Raw genomic sequence first — 18155 nt, forward strand, 5'->3', positions numbered from 1 at the left:
GCAATAAATAAGCGTACTATGTCACCTTATAAATCCTCTAGCGGAACCAACTTCCTTAGTGCTTAACATAAACGATGGACCCATAGAAGAAGAAATAAAGATTTTTGAAATAAATTTCTGTGAACTATAAGGAGGCTTCCTCTTTCTCAATATTCTAACAAGTTCCAACAAGTTTGCACGGATTTGTTCTGTAGGCATTGAAACGTCGGCAAAATTACATTTAATATCACCCGTTTTATCCGATTTCATAACAAAGGTATTTTTATTAGCAATATCATTAACTCTTTCCAAAATATCTGTCTTAGTTTCCATACATGTGCCAATATCAATGGATGGCATCAACCCTCGTCTTCCTAGCAACTTCCCTATAATTGACAATTTGTGAAATGTTTTTGCATCCGACAACACTAAATTCACATCAGGAAGTTTGTCTTCGCTCTTAATTTTCTCAATAAGTTCAACACCTCCGGCAAAAGATACGTTAGAAAATCCTAATGAGTAAATATAAACTAGAATACAGATACAAACCTAAATTTAGTACAGCTTCACATATATCTTTATCAGCGAAAACACCAACTTTAGAGCGTTTAGATTTTAAAGAAGGATAAGGCAGCGTAATCAGCTTTGAATAACTACCCGCTGTGGATCTAGATCTCTTTTTAGTCAACGGAATCCTTATTGCAACATCTAAACCCTCTACAAATTTGCATCCACTTATAACTTTTATGCGATCTATTGCCTCTTCGAGCCTATATTCAACATGTTTCTCTGGTAATATAGACAAGTGTCTCTTTAATCTCTTTGGTAAAATTTTTGGAGTGCTATCCCTTTTAGCTTTATCCGCTGATTTTACTTTCTTAGCCGACTTTTCTATAGTATAATCTGCCAAATATTCATTAATTTCACTTTCTGGCAAATTAGTGTTCCTAGCTTGCTCTACAAATATATCTAACTCCTCCTGAGTAATAACTTTATTTTTTGGACGTTTAGGCCGCCTTCTTACTGAAACGTTATCTGAGGCATATATTAGCGGTGATTTCGCTAATGGAGGTCTATTAGTTGAAATGTAATCATAATTTGAAAACAAATAACAGTGAACAAGAAAGTATTGATGTTTATTCGCTATATAAGTCACTACAATGGTAAAATAAAGTACAGAACTTAATAAATATAGCATATTTCAACCATTTTGGTAAAATATTGCAAGATATAAGACGTGAACTCTATAGAGGGAGTGTAAGAAATACTTGCCTACAGTAGTGGAAAGTATAATAGTGCAATGTTGAAAATTAATACATATAATTTCCTTATATTGAACTTTATCGCCTTCCAAATTTAATTCCTCTTTATACGATAATATAATAATCATTATATGAAACCGTTATTACCAAACACTCTGAGAGCTAAAAGCTTAATAATCTCGAGTAGCCACTGCATTTTTTGCAGCATACCTGCAGATGATATATAAGATATTTTACTCAATTAACATGTGCATAATATCATGAAATGATTCCCTGTATGATGTAGAATCCTTCCGGCGTGTAGACAGAAATGCCTAAGGAAATGACTATATAATGTAAAAGAGGCCAATGCATAATTAGCGTATCATTTAACTATCTAGAGTTTGTTGGTGCAATAATTTGGAGGCTCTTCTACCGAGCGTCTGAATAGTGTTCATTACGAGGTTCGCATAACATGAGGGGAGTTTTGATATTGTAATAATAACATAAGATGTGATCTATATGTGCTGAGAGAACTGGTTTAATGGCCCAAGATATGAAATTGTATGACCGTATCCACTCTACACACACCAACACTATCAAACAGGTTACTAGTACACAAAGGTTCATACAATGTGTTCATACATTTCGATATTAAAGTGATGCTAATGTAAATCAATTAAATTTTTGTCTCTATTACCTATCACGGGTGCAATGTAACACATGTTTCTAAGAAGATATTAATACATACTCCTAGGTTATGCTTAATAGCCTATTGCCACATCATAAACATTAGTACCTGAAAATTATACGTAAGAAGTTGTATATTATCTAATTTCAGAACATCTTATTACTTTGAGTGATCTCAATGACTCTTAGAATAGATGATAAAAGTCGTCATTTGTATTTAAATGTGGGCAACGCAACAATCTCATATACAGATTTAAGGTTGAGGAAAGAAGAGATCGAATCAGATGGCATATCGAACATGAACTTAGAGGTAGAAAGTGTTGAAGGTGGAGAAATTGACGAAGGCATTGTGCCTGAGTTAGACTTAAATAGATTACACAAACATAATGATGTAACTTCTAGCATAGGATCACGTACTTCTGGTGGTGAATCGGTAATTTCTTACCTGAATAAAATAACACTAGAACTCCAAGATAAGCTAAATACCGTTAGAGCGGATTATCAGGTCAACCTAAGTAACTCCTCTATTAAAACATCTAGTCGCCGCAGTGGAGCTAGAATCTCCCGTATAGTCTCTAATAATCATACTGAGGACAGTACACGAAATGCTAGGCCACCCAGAGAAAATAGAATGTTATATCATGAAAATGATATTAGTGGCTGTGTACATGCTAAATCAACGACGTTTGAAGATTCCAAATTATTATCTGAGGATGAAACTGGATCTGCAATTGAATTCCAAGGGTATAAAGAAGCTAGAGATTTCAATACACATTCAACCTTAAATCGCAATAAATATATTATAAGTACGAATGATACATCACATGAGTGTGACAAATATGGTTCCATTATGGCAATAAATGTCAATAAATCATCTAATTCAACAGAACAAGACGAAATTCCCATTATTGGTACTATGTCAAATATGCCATCAGGTTTTTACAATAAGCATACCAATAGTCTCAAAGGATTAGAAAATAGTGACATAGATATAAACCACGAGAACGCCAAGCCTACGATCAATTTAAATGATGAAGAATGTGATGAGGATAATGCAATAGAAGAAGATCTGAATGAGCACAAATATAGGAATAGCGTTTCAAAATACAAACATCTTACTCTACAGGAACTTAGAAGTCTAGAGCTAAAAAACGTCAATGAGAATAAGTCAGATTGTTACGAATGTAATGTATTGTTCGGCTCTTCCAAGGGTGCAAGATCAAATTCTGTTAATGAGGAAGTTAGTAATAACGTGGATCTCCAATCAGCACAAGATACTTCTGATATAACCAACAAAGGCAACACAGGTATAGAAACTTGCGAAGAACTCTTCGCTAACACCATGGATAGTAAAATTGAGGTGAAGAATATAAGTGAATGCAGCCTAGACCATCTCATCAAATTGTCCAAAGTAAGCGAAAAATATGCTCTTCTTCATGACAAAATAGTATCATTTGGAGGTGAAAATTATGGAAATTTTACAACAGTTGGATATAATCTATCGCACACTGAAAATACGAACAAGTGCATACCCAAGCCCTGGTTTGAATATCCACTGGTAGAAAAATTAAAGCCCATCAAGAATGATGTGTACAATGTATTTAATGACTCTAGGGAATCAAAGATATTACCTCTAGAAATAGACAAATATACTAAGGAGATAGAGAAGTATATACATGAACAGGCCACTTACAGACTTGATATTGAGGACCATGACCGCCATAATGTCATGGATCCATTCTTAGAATATGAGAGGGTAAAGGATGAGAATAAAGATCTCCAAGACACAGAATGGGCAAAATATGGTAGGCCAATCTCCAAACAATGTCGTATTGCCAAACATGGGCGTTAACGTGGCAACATGGTATTTAAACATGTGTTACATCCACAAAATAATAAATATAAATATTAAATGTTCAAAGTAGTCAGAATTCTACCCTGTCGCCCCTGTGCATATTGCCTAGAAAGTTAGCTGTGTTCGTGAGCCCGGATCAATGAACAATCCGAAAATATAGTTGAAGATAAGTAGAAATCGTTCAAGAACTTGTTATAATGTGTGAACGTGAGAGTACGACAGATAGATGAATTTTTACAGAATTGGGTAAGACCTAGATGGCGTATACCAAGATATGCGTATTGGTCAAACGTTATACATTACTTCTTATCATTGGTTTTCATTTTTATACTTGTAAATATTTGATTCATTTGTCCCTCCGCTGATATAACTCTATCATATCGTGAGAGAATCTTGATCGTTGGTCAATTCATACATATCATCATTGTAAATTAAAAATAATTACGCGATTCTTGTAATCTTTCTCGGTTATAACTAAAAAGACCGGAAGTTCTATTTACATTCATACAACTTTAACGGATCCAACCAAAGCGCTTTTATGCAACTTATCTAGCGAAATATCAAGGCTACTTCAAATTATACGCCAATATAGTATTCTCAGGTTAGCGTGTCACTTAATTACCTAGGGTTCCGAATCTATTTATGGTAGTCTTATGTAAAATAAGTTTATTCGCAATTTTGCAAAGAGGTCCATAGGCAAGAGATTTTGAGCTTGATATTTGTAAAATATAATGATCAAATAGGTAATATTCTGGATTTTGAAAAGATGGGCTCCTCAAATACGCTGGAATCCGATATGCCTTACTCGGGCAATTCGGCTTCGCAAATTCTCAAATCGTCTAGGCATAAAATATTACCTCCGAGGATTTTTTCATTCTTTGATGAAAATGAAAGTTCAAGTCATCGTTTATGGAATAGTATGTTAGGCACACTAAATTATGAAAACTTAAATAAATTTAACAAGTCTCCCGATAGAAGCTCAAAATTCGATAAAGAGAACCAAAATTGGAATTCGTATACTTCAGATTGTAACATTAATGGGTCTGATATAACACCTGTAAATACTAGTGGATTAACCAACATCAACTATCAAAATGGATTGCAAAAGTCAAAAAACAATTTTGGTGGATTTCACACAAACGGTTATTTGAGTTCCCAAGTTACAGAAATTTCTGGATATTCCGATGGTAGTGGGACTGTGAAAATGTCCTTCAATAAATCATTTGATACGGATAATTCCACGTCACCCATGGAAAGCCGTGATAGTAGAAATTCCCCAACCAGAGATATGTATAGCGCTGATATAATGGATCATAAGTCAGTATATAGAAAGGATCTCCCTAAGCACAATACGTACTTGAACAACCATTTTAGCATTAGTACAAGCCATTCAATAACCTCAGAAAATCCTCTTTTAAAACATTCAAGCTCTATTAGGTCCAATAAATCTTCAGATAACTCAATAAACTCTACGGGTTGTCCAAATGACAGTGATACTACGGACATGAACGATATGCATTACTCAAATGATAGCAGGATTATACAGTCAAAGGGAAAACATATAATTGCAACGGTGCATAACGTCTGGAATTCGGAAAGTTGTAATTCTGCGAATACGCTTAGTGTTAAAAAAGATGATAAAGTAGAGTTAATCGCTAGGTGTGATGATTGGATTTACGTAAAAATGATGAACCCGAACTCCACTGACGTTTATGGATGGATTCCAGAATATACTCTGGTTGAATCAGAGCTACTATCGAGAAAATTTTATAACACAAGTGCAGAAAGGCACTTTAAATCATTGTAATAAATTTTTGTGCTAGTTATTTGCTTAGTCATCGTTTCCCCTCCCATCTGACGTGGGATTCTCATAATATAATTCGTAAGAATGGATGCACTTGCAGATAAAGTGGGTAATTTGGATATTCTACCAAAGAAGGGAGTGGATCTTGACCAATCTCCGGAATTTCCTCTAGTATACAAGGATACCTTTGTTGTTAGATCCAGTGAAGAAGGTAATGTCGCTACTTACGGATTATATATCAAACAAATAGGGTTTAAAACAGAATACGATGTAATAGTAATAAGATTCTCCGATTCATGGCAACTTTTCCTGACTCATGACCAGAATATCTCAACATGGGTAATTCTACGTATACACCGACAATAAACCGTAGCTATGTACTCATAATAATCCCTCAAATGTAGATGTATCGTCCGTCAGTGTTCTATTAGGGGATAGGTACGATGATCTTGGTCAAAATAAATCTTTTATCTACAGGACTCAAGAATACTACCAAGTTTATGGTAGAAATTTCATTAAAATCCTAGTGAAGTGTTTGGAAAATTCCGGAAAGATCGAAAAATACTCTCCACAAAGTATGTTATTATATTTCTGATAGGAACTCTACAGGAATAACTCTGATTGCGGCTCTGAATCTAAAGGTAAATAATCCTCTAGTTAACAAAATGCCCAGGATAAAAGTCCAGAAACTTTCAAGCAAATCATGGAAAAAGTAACAAGTATATTCACCAAGATAATCTAGAAATTAGGCATCTAAATTAATTTCCTCAGAAAATGAGGCAATTTGAATTTGTATTTGTGTTGCTTCTTCTTGCCTTTTGAGACTGCATTCTTGTCGATGCTAAAACTGTCATTGTAGTAGACACAGTTGCTCCACTGAAATGTCCTGCCAATGTCAACGTCCAAATTAAAAATCTTCAGCTCGTGATTTACAATCATTGGTGACGCCATTTCTCCGGAGCTTTCATGCAAAAAAAATTGTTCATCCTCTTGTTCGTGTGTATTTCTAGCATAGAATTTTGGTAGTAGGCATTCAAAATTCGGTCCAGTAAGATGAAAAGGCGTTTTTAACGCAAAGTCTCTGTGATCAGAATATATGTAATAGGATAGGTATTGTTTTTCTCTGGTATTCTTGAGGTCACATCCACGGTCCCTATTTTCTGGAGTTGTAGCGTCAACAACCACAACTTGCTCGGATCTAGCACTTTGAGTGTTCATTCGCATAAACGAATCTTATCAAAAACTACAAATTCCCGTCCACCACTAATCCAAGCAAGTAGGAATGTTTATAGCGATTTTTATTGATGATATGATGCGTTGCCTTTCAAAAGTAGTAACTTTAGCACCAGAAGAGGAAAATAAATCAAACTTGGGAAAAGTTTCCAAGTTTTCCTCGAACGATTCAAATTTCCATACATCATCAACGCATTTAATGGATCCAGTGTCTACAGAAACATCAATGATTCTCCTTATCATATCTTCCAAATAGCCATTTACTAGTTTCTTACAGCTTTTACAATTTGAATTATTTGTGTTTTCCTTTGATTCTTTAAGAAATTTTGGTTCAGTCGCTCTCCTACAACCTTCACAAACGATATTCGTGACTTTGCCATTCAATTTGGCTTCACCTTCCAAGTAAACACATCTAACATAGTCGAAAATATCTTGTAGAAGATATAGAGCCCTGGTTATGCATGACCCTGCAGCGTAAATGGAAAGAGCGCCGTCGCATTTTTTTTTCGGTGAGATACGGGCATCGGCGCTATACAAAACGCTGTTACTGTGGAGATATTGCCTGGTATATTCTAATGTAATGCCATTTTTATTAGCTATGGAGCCTGTTTTCGGATTTATGTTGTTTTTAGAGATGAATTCCTTCTCCGCAAGAGAAAATAAGTCAGAAAGGCGCCATCTCAGTAATTGTATTGCTCTTTTATAGTAAACACACAGTGGTACCTTATTTGTTATATAAATGTCATTGTATTCCTTGTTAAAATGTAATAATGGTCGTTTGTAAAGTTTTATCTGGTTAAACCACGATTTATCATCATCCTTGATCCTTATATTCTCAGAATTAGTAAGTTCTGGATGGTCAATAGTCATTTTCCTTCATATCGTCTTAAAAATAGATTAAGCCGCAGTGATCTCCAGAACGATCATAAATGTAGTGATCCTTTGAACGATCTAGAAGAATAGCAATTCTCCAAAATGTAAAGTACTGTCATACCTGCAAAAACATTAAATTTAACCTCTTCTAGGTTTCCATAATGGATTGCCAATATAGCTGTAATTAAATATCAATGTTGTCCAAGGAGTTGATACATCAATATTTCAAGAGTAACTCCAGTTTTCTAATTCATTCCTGATTCACTTCCAGAAATACCCTGTAATTTCCTGGAGAAATACAAAATATTGTCTCTTAAAATGATCCTTTCGGCAGATTCCTTTGTGTTCCTTCAGCAACAAAAATAAATTTTAAACCATTGTTCTACATTTTTATGATATAGGGAAGTTTCATTCATTTAGAAATTTTCGCATCCAACAGATTAAAAAAATATAATTGGTAATATATCCCCGGTCTTACTATGAAGTTTTGTTACTCAAAAGTTCTACTAACCTCAGTAATTAGTGCATATACCATAGTTTCATGTATCAGTTTTATGAGCATAGATGGTAATATCATACCAAAACACCTAGATCAAAGTTATAATGAAAATATGCATTACCTAGATAAAATGTGCTCAATACCTGCAAAAACGTACGTTAACATTTATGGAAGTTCCAAAAACAATATATGCAAAATAGTACTACTAAACAATTGTGGAGATAATATTTGCCATTATCTGAAATATAAAACTGATTTTTGCTGCAACAAGGCCTCAAAAAAGTGTGGCATATTAGTAGAAGTTTCAGAGTATTGGGATATGCTAAGGAGTATAAGGTATGATGGCACCCCTAGAGTAGAAACTCATCCAGTAATAACTGCTCGTGAAATGAAAGGTGCAAGTGAGGTATCAAGTCTGATTTCCTTGTTACAACTAAATGACAAAAACGAAGGTGCAAAACCCGGCTCAGAAGAGATGAAGTTTGTCTGGAATAAGTGTATTGTATTTACGTCTGAAATCTGCCGAGTACACGAAAGTTTCCCTTCTGCTAAAAATTATTTCTATAGTAAGGATACAACAGCTATTTTGCCACTTTCTAGTAGACAGATTAGTTCAAATACCAACAAAAATGATCTGAGTATAACAGAAGGATTCAGCTTGCATATACCAGTGATCTCTCATATACACATGCTAATTCACAAATATACAAAGGATAAGGTAAACTAATAATAGTAATGTAAGTTTCGCTGTAGATCCAAGTCTACCAAAGAATTATGCTCATCAAGATTAACAGTTACCTCTATAAAAGAGAGTGTATTCTGATTAATGAAATAGATAGGTGGTTGGACGATATTAGTAATTATACACAACCAATATATGCACAGTATGTTTACGAATACACTAATCCACGATGACTACAGGATACAAAAAATGATAATATGTATAATGGGAGGTTTTTATAACTTGGCCTCAGTGGTACATATCAAATCAGCAGGTAATGCATTAAAAATATTAACAAAATGTAGAACTGGTAGAAGCAATAAAAAGTCCATCCATGGAATTTGATAAAAAATCGGTATTAAGTTACATGGGTCTATTCAAATTATTTGAGGAGGACCTCATGGTTCCGTTAATTCGAATAATGGATACTTCAGCATATAACGCATTTTTGAAACTATCCACTAACTACATTCAAGCTACAGTCCAATTAAATAAAACTTATGGCTATACTGAGCTTGTAAAGTATGATAATGCGTTGGCAGATTTTAACACTGCTGGAAGTGAAATGAGCAAATCTTTAGCATTGGAGCTTCCACCAACATGTAGACATGGAGTAATTTCCACGAACACGTTCTTCAAATCTGCTGCAACAAAATACAAGGAAATATAAATAAACTAGTTAAATATTATCATTTATTAATTCTGATAAGATAAAGAGAGATTCATTATCTAGAAGACAAGTGTTTAATAGAAAATCCTTTATACTATGGGATAGGGAGTCTAATTCAAAATCTACAAAAGAGTAGTCCACAAAATTGGAGTCATAACCTCCTATGCGACTAAACTGTTGATTGTTCAGTATAGTGTGCAGTATGAAAGCGGCAATAGCATTTTGGACGTCCTGGTCGAATTTTGGTAGGTTCTGAACAAGCGTATATCAACCTGTGCAGACTTACCTTAGGAGTATTAAACGTAGATAGCAACCTTTTTATTGGTACATCCATAATTTTAACGATATTTTCTGACAGAAAACTCATACATGCATCGTATAACGCCGTTGGAAACATCTGCAATTTTAAGATATGAGAACATTTTAAAGCTACCTCGTTTTTTGAATGTTTTGAAAAGCCTGTATTAAGTAACTCTTTTGTTTCATCGGTGATATAATTGCTAAGGAGGTACCATAACATTGAGAATATACTAAGCTTTCCAAACAAGTGATTACTTCTAGGTGACTCCGGCTTTACATAGACGGTATGTTTGTTAAAATTATCGCGCGAATTTTCTGTATTCTCGTTAACATATATTTCGTCATTACTCTTCAAATCAAGAGTAGGGTCAGGACTAGAGTTTGGTACAAAGTCAAACTTCTCGTTGTCCTCGAAGTCATAATTCAACAGCAAACATTTATCCTTTTTATCTTCAGGTTGGGTTTCGATAGTATCATTTTTTTGAGGAAGGTATAACTCATCTGTATTGTTCTCCTTGATAATAATATCATCCATGCGATACTTGGATTCACATTCCGTGATTATTGAATTGATATCAACGGATGCCAACAAGAGACTTGTTGCATTCAAACCCATACATTTTGGAAGGTTTATGACATCATCGTGCAGTTTTAATATTAGTGAGTTATCAACGGAGCGTATAGCTCTTGGAGTAATATTTCCAGTTTCTACAGGGGATTTAGAAACAAGAGTATTTATTATTTTATTATCATCAATACACCTAGCTGAACAAAAAGAATTGTATATAGAGCGTTTGTATATCTTTTTCGAGGCAAAATCTATCTTGTACGTTGACTTTTTACGGTTCCTGAATAAATACGTATTACGGACTTGTATTCCAATACCTTTCATCTAGACGATCACTTGGTAGTTTCTTGTTACAGCAAACATATCCACAAATACCTAAAGTGTTTCTTTGTTTGATTATATCCTCGAGGGTGGTAATATCGATATAAGTGGATAATATTTTTATTAGTGGCTTGCACGAGAAACAAACCACTGCGTCATTATCTCTTACACAATTGAATCTACTTCCATCACTTAATATATTTATAACATGATCCAAAAAATCATAGAAAAGTGAGGGATTTGTTCTTTTCGGGTGATCCGATGAGATTCCTTCTTTAGAATCCGCGGATTCAGTTATGCTGTCTCCATTATCTGCAAAATAGGGTTCTATAAAATCATAATCTGGTGAGTACGCATCGTATCTATATACACTCGGACTTTCAGAGGTAAAGTGTACATTCGGCCTCGGACTGTCTTTTTCACCAAGGCCCATCACATCTATCAGAGAAAAGCAAATACATAAACAAAAATATGTAGCTTACTGTGTAAAAATAATAACGCTACAGGTCAGGAGGACCCGGAGCTTTTGGTTTGGGGCCTCCGGCGGGTTTGGCCATTATTATCTGATCTATGGAGAGAATTGTAGCAACAGACTCATATACGAGTTTCATTGTGAATAATTTGCAGGCATAGTGATCAAAAATGGATAATTCCTTGGCATTTGCAACTATAGAACCTATATCAATGTTTACACACGCATATTTGTTTCCGGAATCATGCCCAGCGTAAAGTTCCGTGATAGCGAGCGTAGCATCATGCCCTGCATTCGAAGCCAATATTTTTGGTACACATTCGAATGATTCAGCGAATTTAGCGACCGCATACTTCTCCAGTCCCGGGATTGTTTGTGATAGTTTGTTAAGTTGCCTCGCCATCTCTATTTCAAAGGCTCCACCACCAGGTAGGAATCTTGGATCCTTAATAGCTGAGTTTACACAGGCTAATCCATCATCTATTGCCCTTTCTATTTCGTCCAATATACCCATTGTTGGCCCCTTGAGTATTATTGTTGATATACGACAATCCCTAGCATGAATAACAGTAGTTTTCTTAGATGAGATTTCAGTGACTCTAATAGATTCCACAATACCTAAATCATCCTCATGTGGTTCTGTAAGCTTTATTAAAGCAGTCGCTCCCAAAGATCTGCATAATCTCCTTAATTCAAATTTAGACGTAACTTTTAATACGAGAATATCGTATTTGTTGCAGAAGTGCAGAGCCATTTCCGATACTGAGCCGTTTGCTATGATACAACCAACATTTTTATTTTTTATACGTCTTATAATGTCTTCCATCTGGTTTTCTTCTCCACGGGTAAAATTCATTAACTCAGCAGCATTGTTGATCAAGACAGTTCCTTTAGCTTCTGGACCAGAAAATTCCAATCCGCATGCTAGTACCATAACTTTTGTAGCGTCAGTTTTTTTGACGTATCCGGAGGCATCTTGCATAAGCACGATCCCATTTAGTACGGAAGATTGTGATATTGATCCACCAAATATTTTCACCAGTCTAACATTTTCTGGATCAAATTTCTTTTTTTCTGGTGGCATAATCATGGTAATAGCCTTTGCAACCAGTTTTCCAATTTCTTCCGAGTTTGAAATCTGTTTAGCGTCAATAGAAGAGCGGATGGCAGTATATACTTCATCCTTGGAATAAAAACTTTCTAGGGTATAAACTACCTCATCTGTAATTATATTATTATTATTCATATATCTTAAACCTTGTGCCAGTTCCAGAAATTTATTGTAGGCGATTTCGTAACCCTTGCGTATATCGGAAATATGCACACCTTCTTGTAGAAGGAAAGCAGCCTAAATGCAACAGATATTTGGGTTGTAAGATTATAAACGTACATTATTAAGTAATTCGCCAGCAAAAGACATCAGTGTATTTGTTCCATCGCCAAACTCTTGTTGCAAACTTTGTACAGCCATGACCAGAACCTTTGCGGCTGGATGTTGAACGTCTAACTCCGATAGGATTGTATCACAGTCAGATGTTACAAATTTCTTGTCAATATGGTTGACAATGAGCTTTTTCATGCTGTTTGGACCTAGCGAAGTTTTTAACATATCAGCTATGGTTGCACAAGCTTCTATATTTCTCAGAACAGCGTTGTCTGAGGGTCCAAATAATCTTCCTCCATCGCGTAACAACGCCTTTGCTCCAAATTTGTGAGTGAACATGTTTGACTATACGATATCTATTAAAAATAACAAACTAAAGTGATTCTCATAAAGACTAGGAAATAAGTATATATTATCGTCACCGCCTTTATGCAACTTTATAGGACGTATAAAATTAAAGATAATGTTATGTTTTTACTTGTATCCCTTTGGATTTTACTCCAGTTGTTGTGCGCAACGTACACAAGAATACGACCTACAGAATTAGATCGTATCTATACACTTTTAATAAATAATCAGTTATTAATGTGTATTTATTTTGTAATTTTTGCATTAAAATTTACATCCTACCCTTGTAGGTGAATATTTCAAAAGGTTTATTCTCCTTCTGCTAGATTTTTGTTTTGTACTCGAAGGAACGTTCAATAGGGATGTTATCACGTGGAATTCCCCGCCTTAGGTATATTGATAGTTACTAATATTAATTTCTTAAGTGTCATTGTTACCTGATGTATATAATTCGATTTCCTCCTAGACTGTGATTTCCTATGGCAATATCTCCATTAAGACTCCGATAATTTAGTACAGATAACACTATGAACGGAATTTCTCCTCTTGTTTGTATGTGTGGAATTAAGGCATAGATGAATAAAACGGTTCTAACAAACTGTCTAAATGCTCTAAATTATGGGTTTAGCAGCGATCTTGCTAGAAAGGATCTTATTAAATTTGTGACTAATCAGGTGCAGTTGGTCATTAACCTCTCCAAATCAATATCCAAAATTGATATTTATGACCATAGTGTAATAAATGATGATTTTTTGGAAAAATTTTTTAATCGTTCTACATATATCATTGGTGAAGTGGCTAATGGACGTAAAACAAACCGTAAATTTGGGAACTCAGAACAGCTTAAAGGACTGAACAATCTAGTTGTAGAGGCTTCTTGCGCAGTTCTGATAACGTTTTGTTCTAGAGGAAATGTGAACAATAAAGAAAAGCCCATACTCAAGCTTTTAAGCTTAGTGGATGTAAAAAAAATAACTCCATCAAATTCGATTTCTGTACTGGCTGGAATCCACAAATCTGGCTTATATAAGAATTTTGAGGTACATTCGTTTGTTGAAACCCTCACAACGTATGTGATAAACAAATCTTCATCTGTTAACTACCAGATAGGATGTGAAATCTCTATACTTCTATGGCATAGGGTGGCCTTACTATTCATGTACTACGATTTTATAAATCATACTCATATATCTCAATTAAAGGTGCTTTTGCACCAGTCATTTCGTATAATAAACGAATTGGCCCAGTATTCTAGGTATGATACGATTTCAAACGTTTTTAACGAGTCATTAACCATTCCTTTACGCTCATATGAATACAACAACCTTAAGCAAGATTCAAGAGAAATTGGGATTCCAAACGATATTTTAATACACAAAACCCGAAAAACACTCTCTTACGTTGTACAATCATTGTACATATTATATCAATACAAACCCAGCATTTTAGGTACCCTAAAATGTGAATTATTGGAAAAACTAGTTAAACAAATAAGGCTTTATGAAACTTTAAGAGATTTTATTTGCGATAAACATGATTCAAGCGATACACACACAAAAATATCCCTTGTCCTCGTAGATATAGTGGGAGATAATCGTAAAGTTCAACACGAAGTTCCCATTGGAGATAGTAATTATACTGTAGATACGGTGTTAACCATCAAGTAAGACCATATTTGCAATCTTTTGCATAATGCCCGGGCTAAAAAATTTAAATGCAGCTTCTGCGAACAAACCCTATTACAAGAATAACACAATTCACTAGATGTTATGACTATGCAGTTTGGATCTTTTCTAACAGCATCCCTAACGTTGCTCATTATATGTTTATTCATAAATACCTAATTGCAAAGTTTTCGTGATATTCATTAGCCCTTTTCCTTCTGTAGTTTTCGAATACATCTGCTCCAGAATGATCCTGTGTGCTGCCAAGTCCAGCATAGCTAGTTGATTTATCACCTTAAAACCGATAAATTTGGCGTATTTTACGTACCATATGATTGATTTCCATAAAAACTTCGTGGGATCCTCATTTGTTCCATAGCAAGATCAGTTTCCCTTGAAAACCTAAGTATTCAAGTTAACGTTATGGAAAATACAACCTTCCCTGAGTTTGAGATATAACTGGGTCTTGGATTATTTTTATTGGTAAGTTAAGTTGCTTGTGAACATTGTATTGTTTACGCTTTGAATAGTCGAAATTATGATCATTTGGATCTATTTCGTCCCTATACTTATCCATAAACTCCTCCAGTTCATCATAAAAGTCGTTTATGTGATTATTGTCAATTTCATTAAATGATTCAATAACAATAGATTTTGGCGGAGTTATGTCAGTTTGAATTTGTTGGTACGGGATGAATTCCTTTCCAGATTCCCTTGATTCCATTTTCATTTTGTTTAGAATTGATGCCATGATTCCGACAGGACAGGTGTCTAATGTTATAGGAATATTGCTATCATCCGGTCGCTTGGGAGAATTTCGAGATTGAATAGTGATAGGTGTCTCATAATGCGGTTGTCTGGATGCATTGAAATCAGGGACCACAGTAGCTGATTCGACAGAACTCCAACTTGACGGTTGATTATTGCTGGAGCTTGTATTATAATATACAGGAGGATCATCAAAACGACTTCTAAAGAGTGAATCGTATCAGATTGCATATCAACTCACCTGCGTTTGGTAACACCCTTAGAATTCATCATGCTCACCTTTCAGTATTTAACATTATATTATCAAAATTTTATTTATATCGACTTTAGCGGTAAAATTATCGATCTTGAGTACATTAATGAAAGTTAGAGCCACAATACAATTTACGGCCTTACTATACTGAGGAATTACAATCCATAAAACACCTGTAAATGCTTGATAAACATGACTTCACGATCATGTTTAGGTACGAGCGATATAAAGATGTGAATCGTGCGTAACATCCTTTTGGGTTGGGCAAGAGCAAGATTACTATTAACACAGATCCTTTATAATACTTGATAGCAGATGTATTAAAATGGATGTATAATATTGTAAATTACATGTTGTTTAATTCATTTCCAGAGAGATCGTCTCGTTCTAAACATGTTGGCAGATAATATTGAAATGACAGGCGTTAACCAGGATGAAACTAAGATTGAGTACAACGAAGATAGTTCTGATGTTTTGGATCCTGTGAATGACAATAATTTGGACGATACTGAGGCTATTTCTACCCCTGAGGATAGACTACATACTGGTACTACACATAGCGGTCTAATCGAGGATAACGGGGGTATTTCAAATATGCAAGATCGATCAACATTTCGTGATCTTAATGATGACGGCCCCTCTCACAATTCTGTTACTAATTCCGCAGAACATTACCCGGTGGATGGTGGTAACTTTGCAGACTATAAGCAAGCTGAGGACCAAAGTACGATTACACCTACAGGTATTGACGGAAAAAATGATGATCACATAGAGGATACTAGAGCTACAGAATCTTTACACCAAGAATCTACCGACATATCAATGGTTGATAAAACTAGTCAACACTTTCCGAATTCTTTAAATACAGAATGCCGCCCTTCCAACATACCAGGCAGTACAAATGCCAAAGAATTACATGATAATTATAATAATGCGGATGAAACATCTGATACTTCGATCGTTAATAGACTTTCTCTAGAAAACCCTGGAGAGGTACCTGTCCAACATGTAAAACAAGCAGAAGGAAAGATTTCATTAGCAGAAGAAATGATGGCAAATTTAACATTGATATCCAATAAAAACGTTAATGAAGTACGAGAACATAGGTTCAAAAGACTAGAGAAAAGGGGTCATTGGACACCCATGAAGGGACTTGTGAATAAAATTGACAACTATGGTGATTTAAATAGTTCTGATTTAACATGGGGACCTTTTTATGAAATACCTTCCAAACCTGGAAGGAAAGGCCCTGCCTTGGATATTTTTTCTGATTCACTGAAACATAATGATCAATACTGTGTGGTTCTACAAACTCCTGATTCAATAGAACGTTATTCATTGAATGGGAAATTATTACAACACGTAAGTTGTTCTCCGTATGCCATAACCAAAGTTTCCTGTGGAAATGTAGTTGGTATGGGAAGGGTTGTAATATGTGGTACTCAGTGTGGTAAGGTAATATTTTACTCATTTTTCCGCTTTGAACAATTATTGATTCTTGATACCACTACCATATACGAAGATTATCTGTCAATTGGAGATTCTATGTCTGATGATTCAGAAAAACAAGATGACCATAGGCACGCTTTAAATTCTACTTTATTTGAAATCAACTGTCTTGCTCTTGTTAACTGTTTGGAGGAGTACTCAAAATGGCTAGCTATTGGCAATCAATTAGGTCATCTGTTAATATATGAAATTCCATCGCTTAATTTACTAAATTTTATATGCCATCCACCTGATGAAAATTGTATTTCGAGGTCGTCATCGGAATCTAGCTTTTATGATCACGACAATGAGGAAAAAAGTCCCTCCTATGGGGAGTTACAGTCAAAGATCATGAAATCAAAGTCTGAAAAGAATGTATATATTTCCTGCATACGCCTGTGTAGCGTCTATAATGACCTGTGGGTCGGATATGGAGATGGATCATTTGCAGTATTTGAGATGATAACTGGGCTTTGTAAGAAATTTGTACCAAATAATAACAATGATTCCAAAATGGAAACTATAACCAGCATCCATTTTTCTTATATTTACAACATAACGTTGATTGTATATGGAAATGATAAGGTTGATATTTGGGACTACAGTACTCTTACATTCGTAAAAACATTTCCTTCCAGCATTTTAACTTGTGGAACGAGTCCAATATCATCTCTTTGTATATATGAAATGTCTGAAAAAGCGTTGAACAATATCTGCTTACTCTTTATCGGCTCGATGGATGGATCACTTATTTTGCGTCGTATCGATCGTCTACAAAATGGAGATATCGCATGGACACTCTTATTCAATTTCTCTTACACTGGTTCAGAATTTGATGAAACAAAGAATAGGAATAAGTTATCACATGGTGGTAAGGCTAAATTCAGCTGTATAGATTTCAGAGAAGCGCCTATTACATGTCTATATCCACTACTTTCACACAACTTGATTCTGGTTGGAAATGCATGTGGAGGGTTAGTTTCGGTATGCAATCTATTCAAAAAAGCATAATATTTAGACATGT

The 18155-nt window shown here is 34.9% G+C and overlaps 13 protein-coding genes across 13 annotated transcripts, besides 2 other annotated features; 7 read left to right on the plus strand and 6 right to left on the minus strand.

Moving 5' to 3' along the window:
* Positions 1-21: 21 nt before the first annotated feature.
* Positions 22-1499, minus strand: BEWA_043470 (50S ribosomal protein L1p, putative; the record flags this gene model as incomplete). The annotated part of the gene is made up of 2 exons (XM_004833701.1): positions 529-1499; positions 22-491 (listed from the first exon to the last, which is right to left on the minus strand). The coding sequence occupies exons 1-2, from the start codon at positions 1175-1177 to the stop codon at positions 22-24; spliced, it is 1119 nt and encodes a 372-aa protein (XP_004833758.1). The 5' UTR covers positions 1178-1499.
* Positions 1500-2088: 589 nt separating this feature from the next.
* Positions 2089-3762, plus strand: BEWA_043480 (hypothetical protein; the record flags this gene model as incomplete). Its single annotated transcript, XM_004833702.1, has 1 exon — positions 2089-3762. The coding sequence occupies one exon, from the start codon at positions 2089-2091 to the stop codon at positions 3760-3762; it is 1674 nt and encodes a 557-aa protein (XP_004833759.1).
* Positions 3763-3799: 37 nt separating this feature from the next.
* Positions 3800-3824: a sequence feature (AT_rich).
* A 224-nt stretch (positions 3825-4048) lies between these two features.
* On the plus strand, positions 4049-5572 carry BEWA_043490 (hypothetical protein; the record flags this gene model as incomplete). Its single annotated transcript, XM_004833703.1, has 1 exon — positions 4049-5572. The coding sequence occupies exon 1, from the start codon at positions 4532-4534 to the stop codon at positions 5570-5572; it is 1041 nt and encodes a 346-aa protein (XP_004833760.1). The 5' UTR covers positions 4049-4531.
* Positions 5573-5653: 81 nt separating this feature from the next.
* BEWA_043500 (conserved hypothetical protein) lies at positions 5654-6285 on the plus strand (the record flags this gene model as incomplete). The annotated part of the gene is made up of 5 exons (XM_004833704.1): positions 5654-5780; positions 5820-5908; positions 5943-6007; positions 6047-6144; positions 6179-6285. 5 exons carry the CDS (start codon positions 5654-5656, stop codon positions 6283-6285), a joined length of 486 nt encoding a protein of 161 aa, XP_004833761.1.
* A 37-nt stretch (positions 6286-6322) lies between these two features.
* Positions 6323-6787, minus strand: BEWA_043510 (hypothetical protein; the record flags this gene model as incomplete). The annotated part of the gene is made up of 1 exon (XM_004833705.1): positions 6323-6787. One exon carries the CDS (start codon positions 6785-6787, stop codon positions 6323-6325), a length of 465 nt encoding a protein of 154 aa, XP_004833762.1.
* Positions 6788-6832: 45 nt separating this feature from the next.
* BEWA_043520 (conserved hypothetical protein) lies at positions 6833-7672 on the minus strand (the record flags this gene model as incomplete). The annotated part of the gene is made up of 1 exon (XM_004833706.1): positions 6833-7672. The coding sequence occupies one exon, from the start codon at positions 7670-7672 to the stop codon at positions 6833-6835; it is 840 nt and encodes a 279-aa protein (XP_004833763.1).
* Positions 7673-8304: 632 nt separating this feature from the next.
* BEWA_043530 (hypothetical protein) lies at positions 8305-8901 on the plus strand (the record flags this gene model as incomplete). Its single annotated transcript, XM_004833707.1, has 2 exons — positions 8305-8669; positions 8742-8901. The coding sequence occupies 2 exons, from the start codon at positions 8305-8307 to the stop codon at positions 8899-8901; spliced, it is 525 nt and encodes a 174-aa protein (XP_004833764.1).
* Positions 8902-9120: 219 nt separating this feature from the next.
* On the plus strand, positions 9121-9565 carry BEWA_043540 (hypothetical protein; the record flags this gene model as incomplete). Its single annotated transcript, XM_004833708.1, has 2 exons — positions 9121-9169; positions 9201-9565. 2 exons carry the CDS (start codon positions 9121-9123, stop codon positions 9563-9565), a joined length of 414 nt encoding a protein of 137 aa, XP_004833765.1.
* A 9-nt stretch (positions 9566-9574) lies between these two features.
* On the minus strand, positions 9575-11187 carry BEWA_043550 (hypothetical protein; the record flags this gene model as incomplete). Its single annotated transcript, XM_004833709.1, has 4 exons — positions 9575-9817; positions 9852-9962; positions 9999-10713; positions 10751-11187. 4 exons carry the CDS (start codon positions 11185-11187, stop codon positions 9575-9577), a joined length of 1506 nt encoding a protein of 501 aa, XP_004833766.1.
* A 67-nt stretch (positions 11188-11254) lies between these two features.
* On the minus strand, positions 11255-13096 carry BEWA_043560 (chaperonin containing t-complex protein 1, theta subunit, putative; the record flags this gene model as incomplete). Its single annotated transcript, XM_004833710.1, has 3 exons — positions 12617-13096; positions 12484-12574; positions 11255-12447 (listed from the first exon to the last, which is right to left on the minus strand). Exons 1-3 carry the CDS (start codon positions 12947-12949, stop codon positions 11255-11257), a joined length of 1617 nt encoding a protein of 538 aa, XP_004833767.1. The 5' UTR covers positions 12950-13096.
* An 80-nt stretch (positions 13097-13176) lies between these two features.
* Positions 13177-14625, plus strand: BEWA_043570 (hypothetical protein; the record flags this gene model as incomplete). Its single annotated transcript, XM_004833711.1, has 1 exon — positions 13177-14625. The coding sequence occupies exon 1, from the start codon at positions 13534-13536 to the stop codon at positions 14623-14625; it is 1092 nt and encodes a 363-aa protein (XP_004833768.1). The 5' UTR covers positions 13177-13533.
* Positions 14626-14942: 317 nt separating this feature from the next.
* BEWA_043580 (hypothetical protein) lies at positions 14943-15352 on the minus strand (the record flags this gene model as incomplete). The annotated part of the gene is made up of 2 exons (XM_004833712.1): positions 14943-15024; positions 15057-15352. 2 exons carry the CDS (start codon positions 15350-15352, stop codon positions 14943-14945), a joined length of 378 nt encoding a protein of 125 aa, XP_004833769.1.
* Positions 15353-15676: 324 nt separating this feature from the next.
* Positions 15677-15711: a sequence feature (AT_rich).
* Positions 15712-16036: 325 nt separating this feature from the next.
* Positions 16037-18142, plus strand: BEWA_043590 (conserved hypothetical protein; the record flags this gene model as incomplete). Its single annotated transcript, XM_004833713.1, has 1 exon — positions 16037-18142. The coding sequence occupies one exon, from the start codon at positions 16037-16039 to the stop codon at positions 18140-18142; it is 2106 nt and encodes a 701-aa protein (XP_004833770.1).
* Between the last annotated feature and the right edge of the window lie 13 nt (positions 18143-18155).

Source organism: Theileria equi, assembly GCF_000342415.1.
Source record: "Theileria equi strain WA chromosome 2 map unlocalized gcontig_1105316255037, whole genome shotgun sequence".
Classification (NCBI taxonomy): domain Eukaryota; phylum Apicomplexa; class Aconoidasida; order Piroplasmida; family Theileriidae; genus Theileria; species Theileria equi.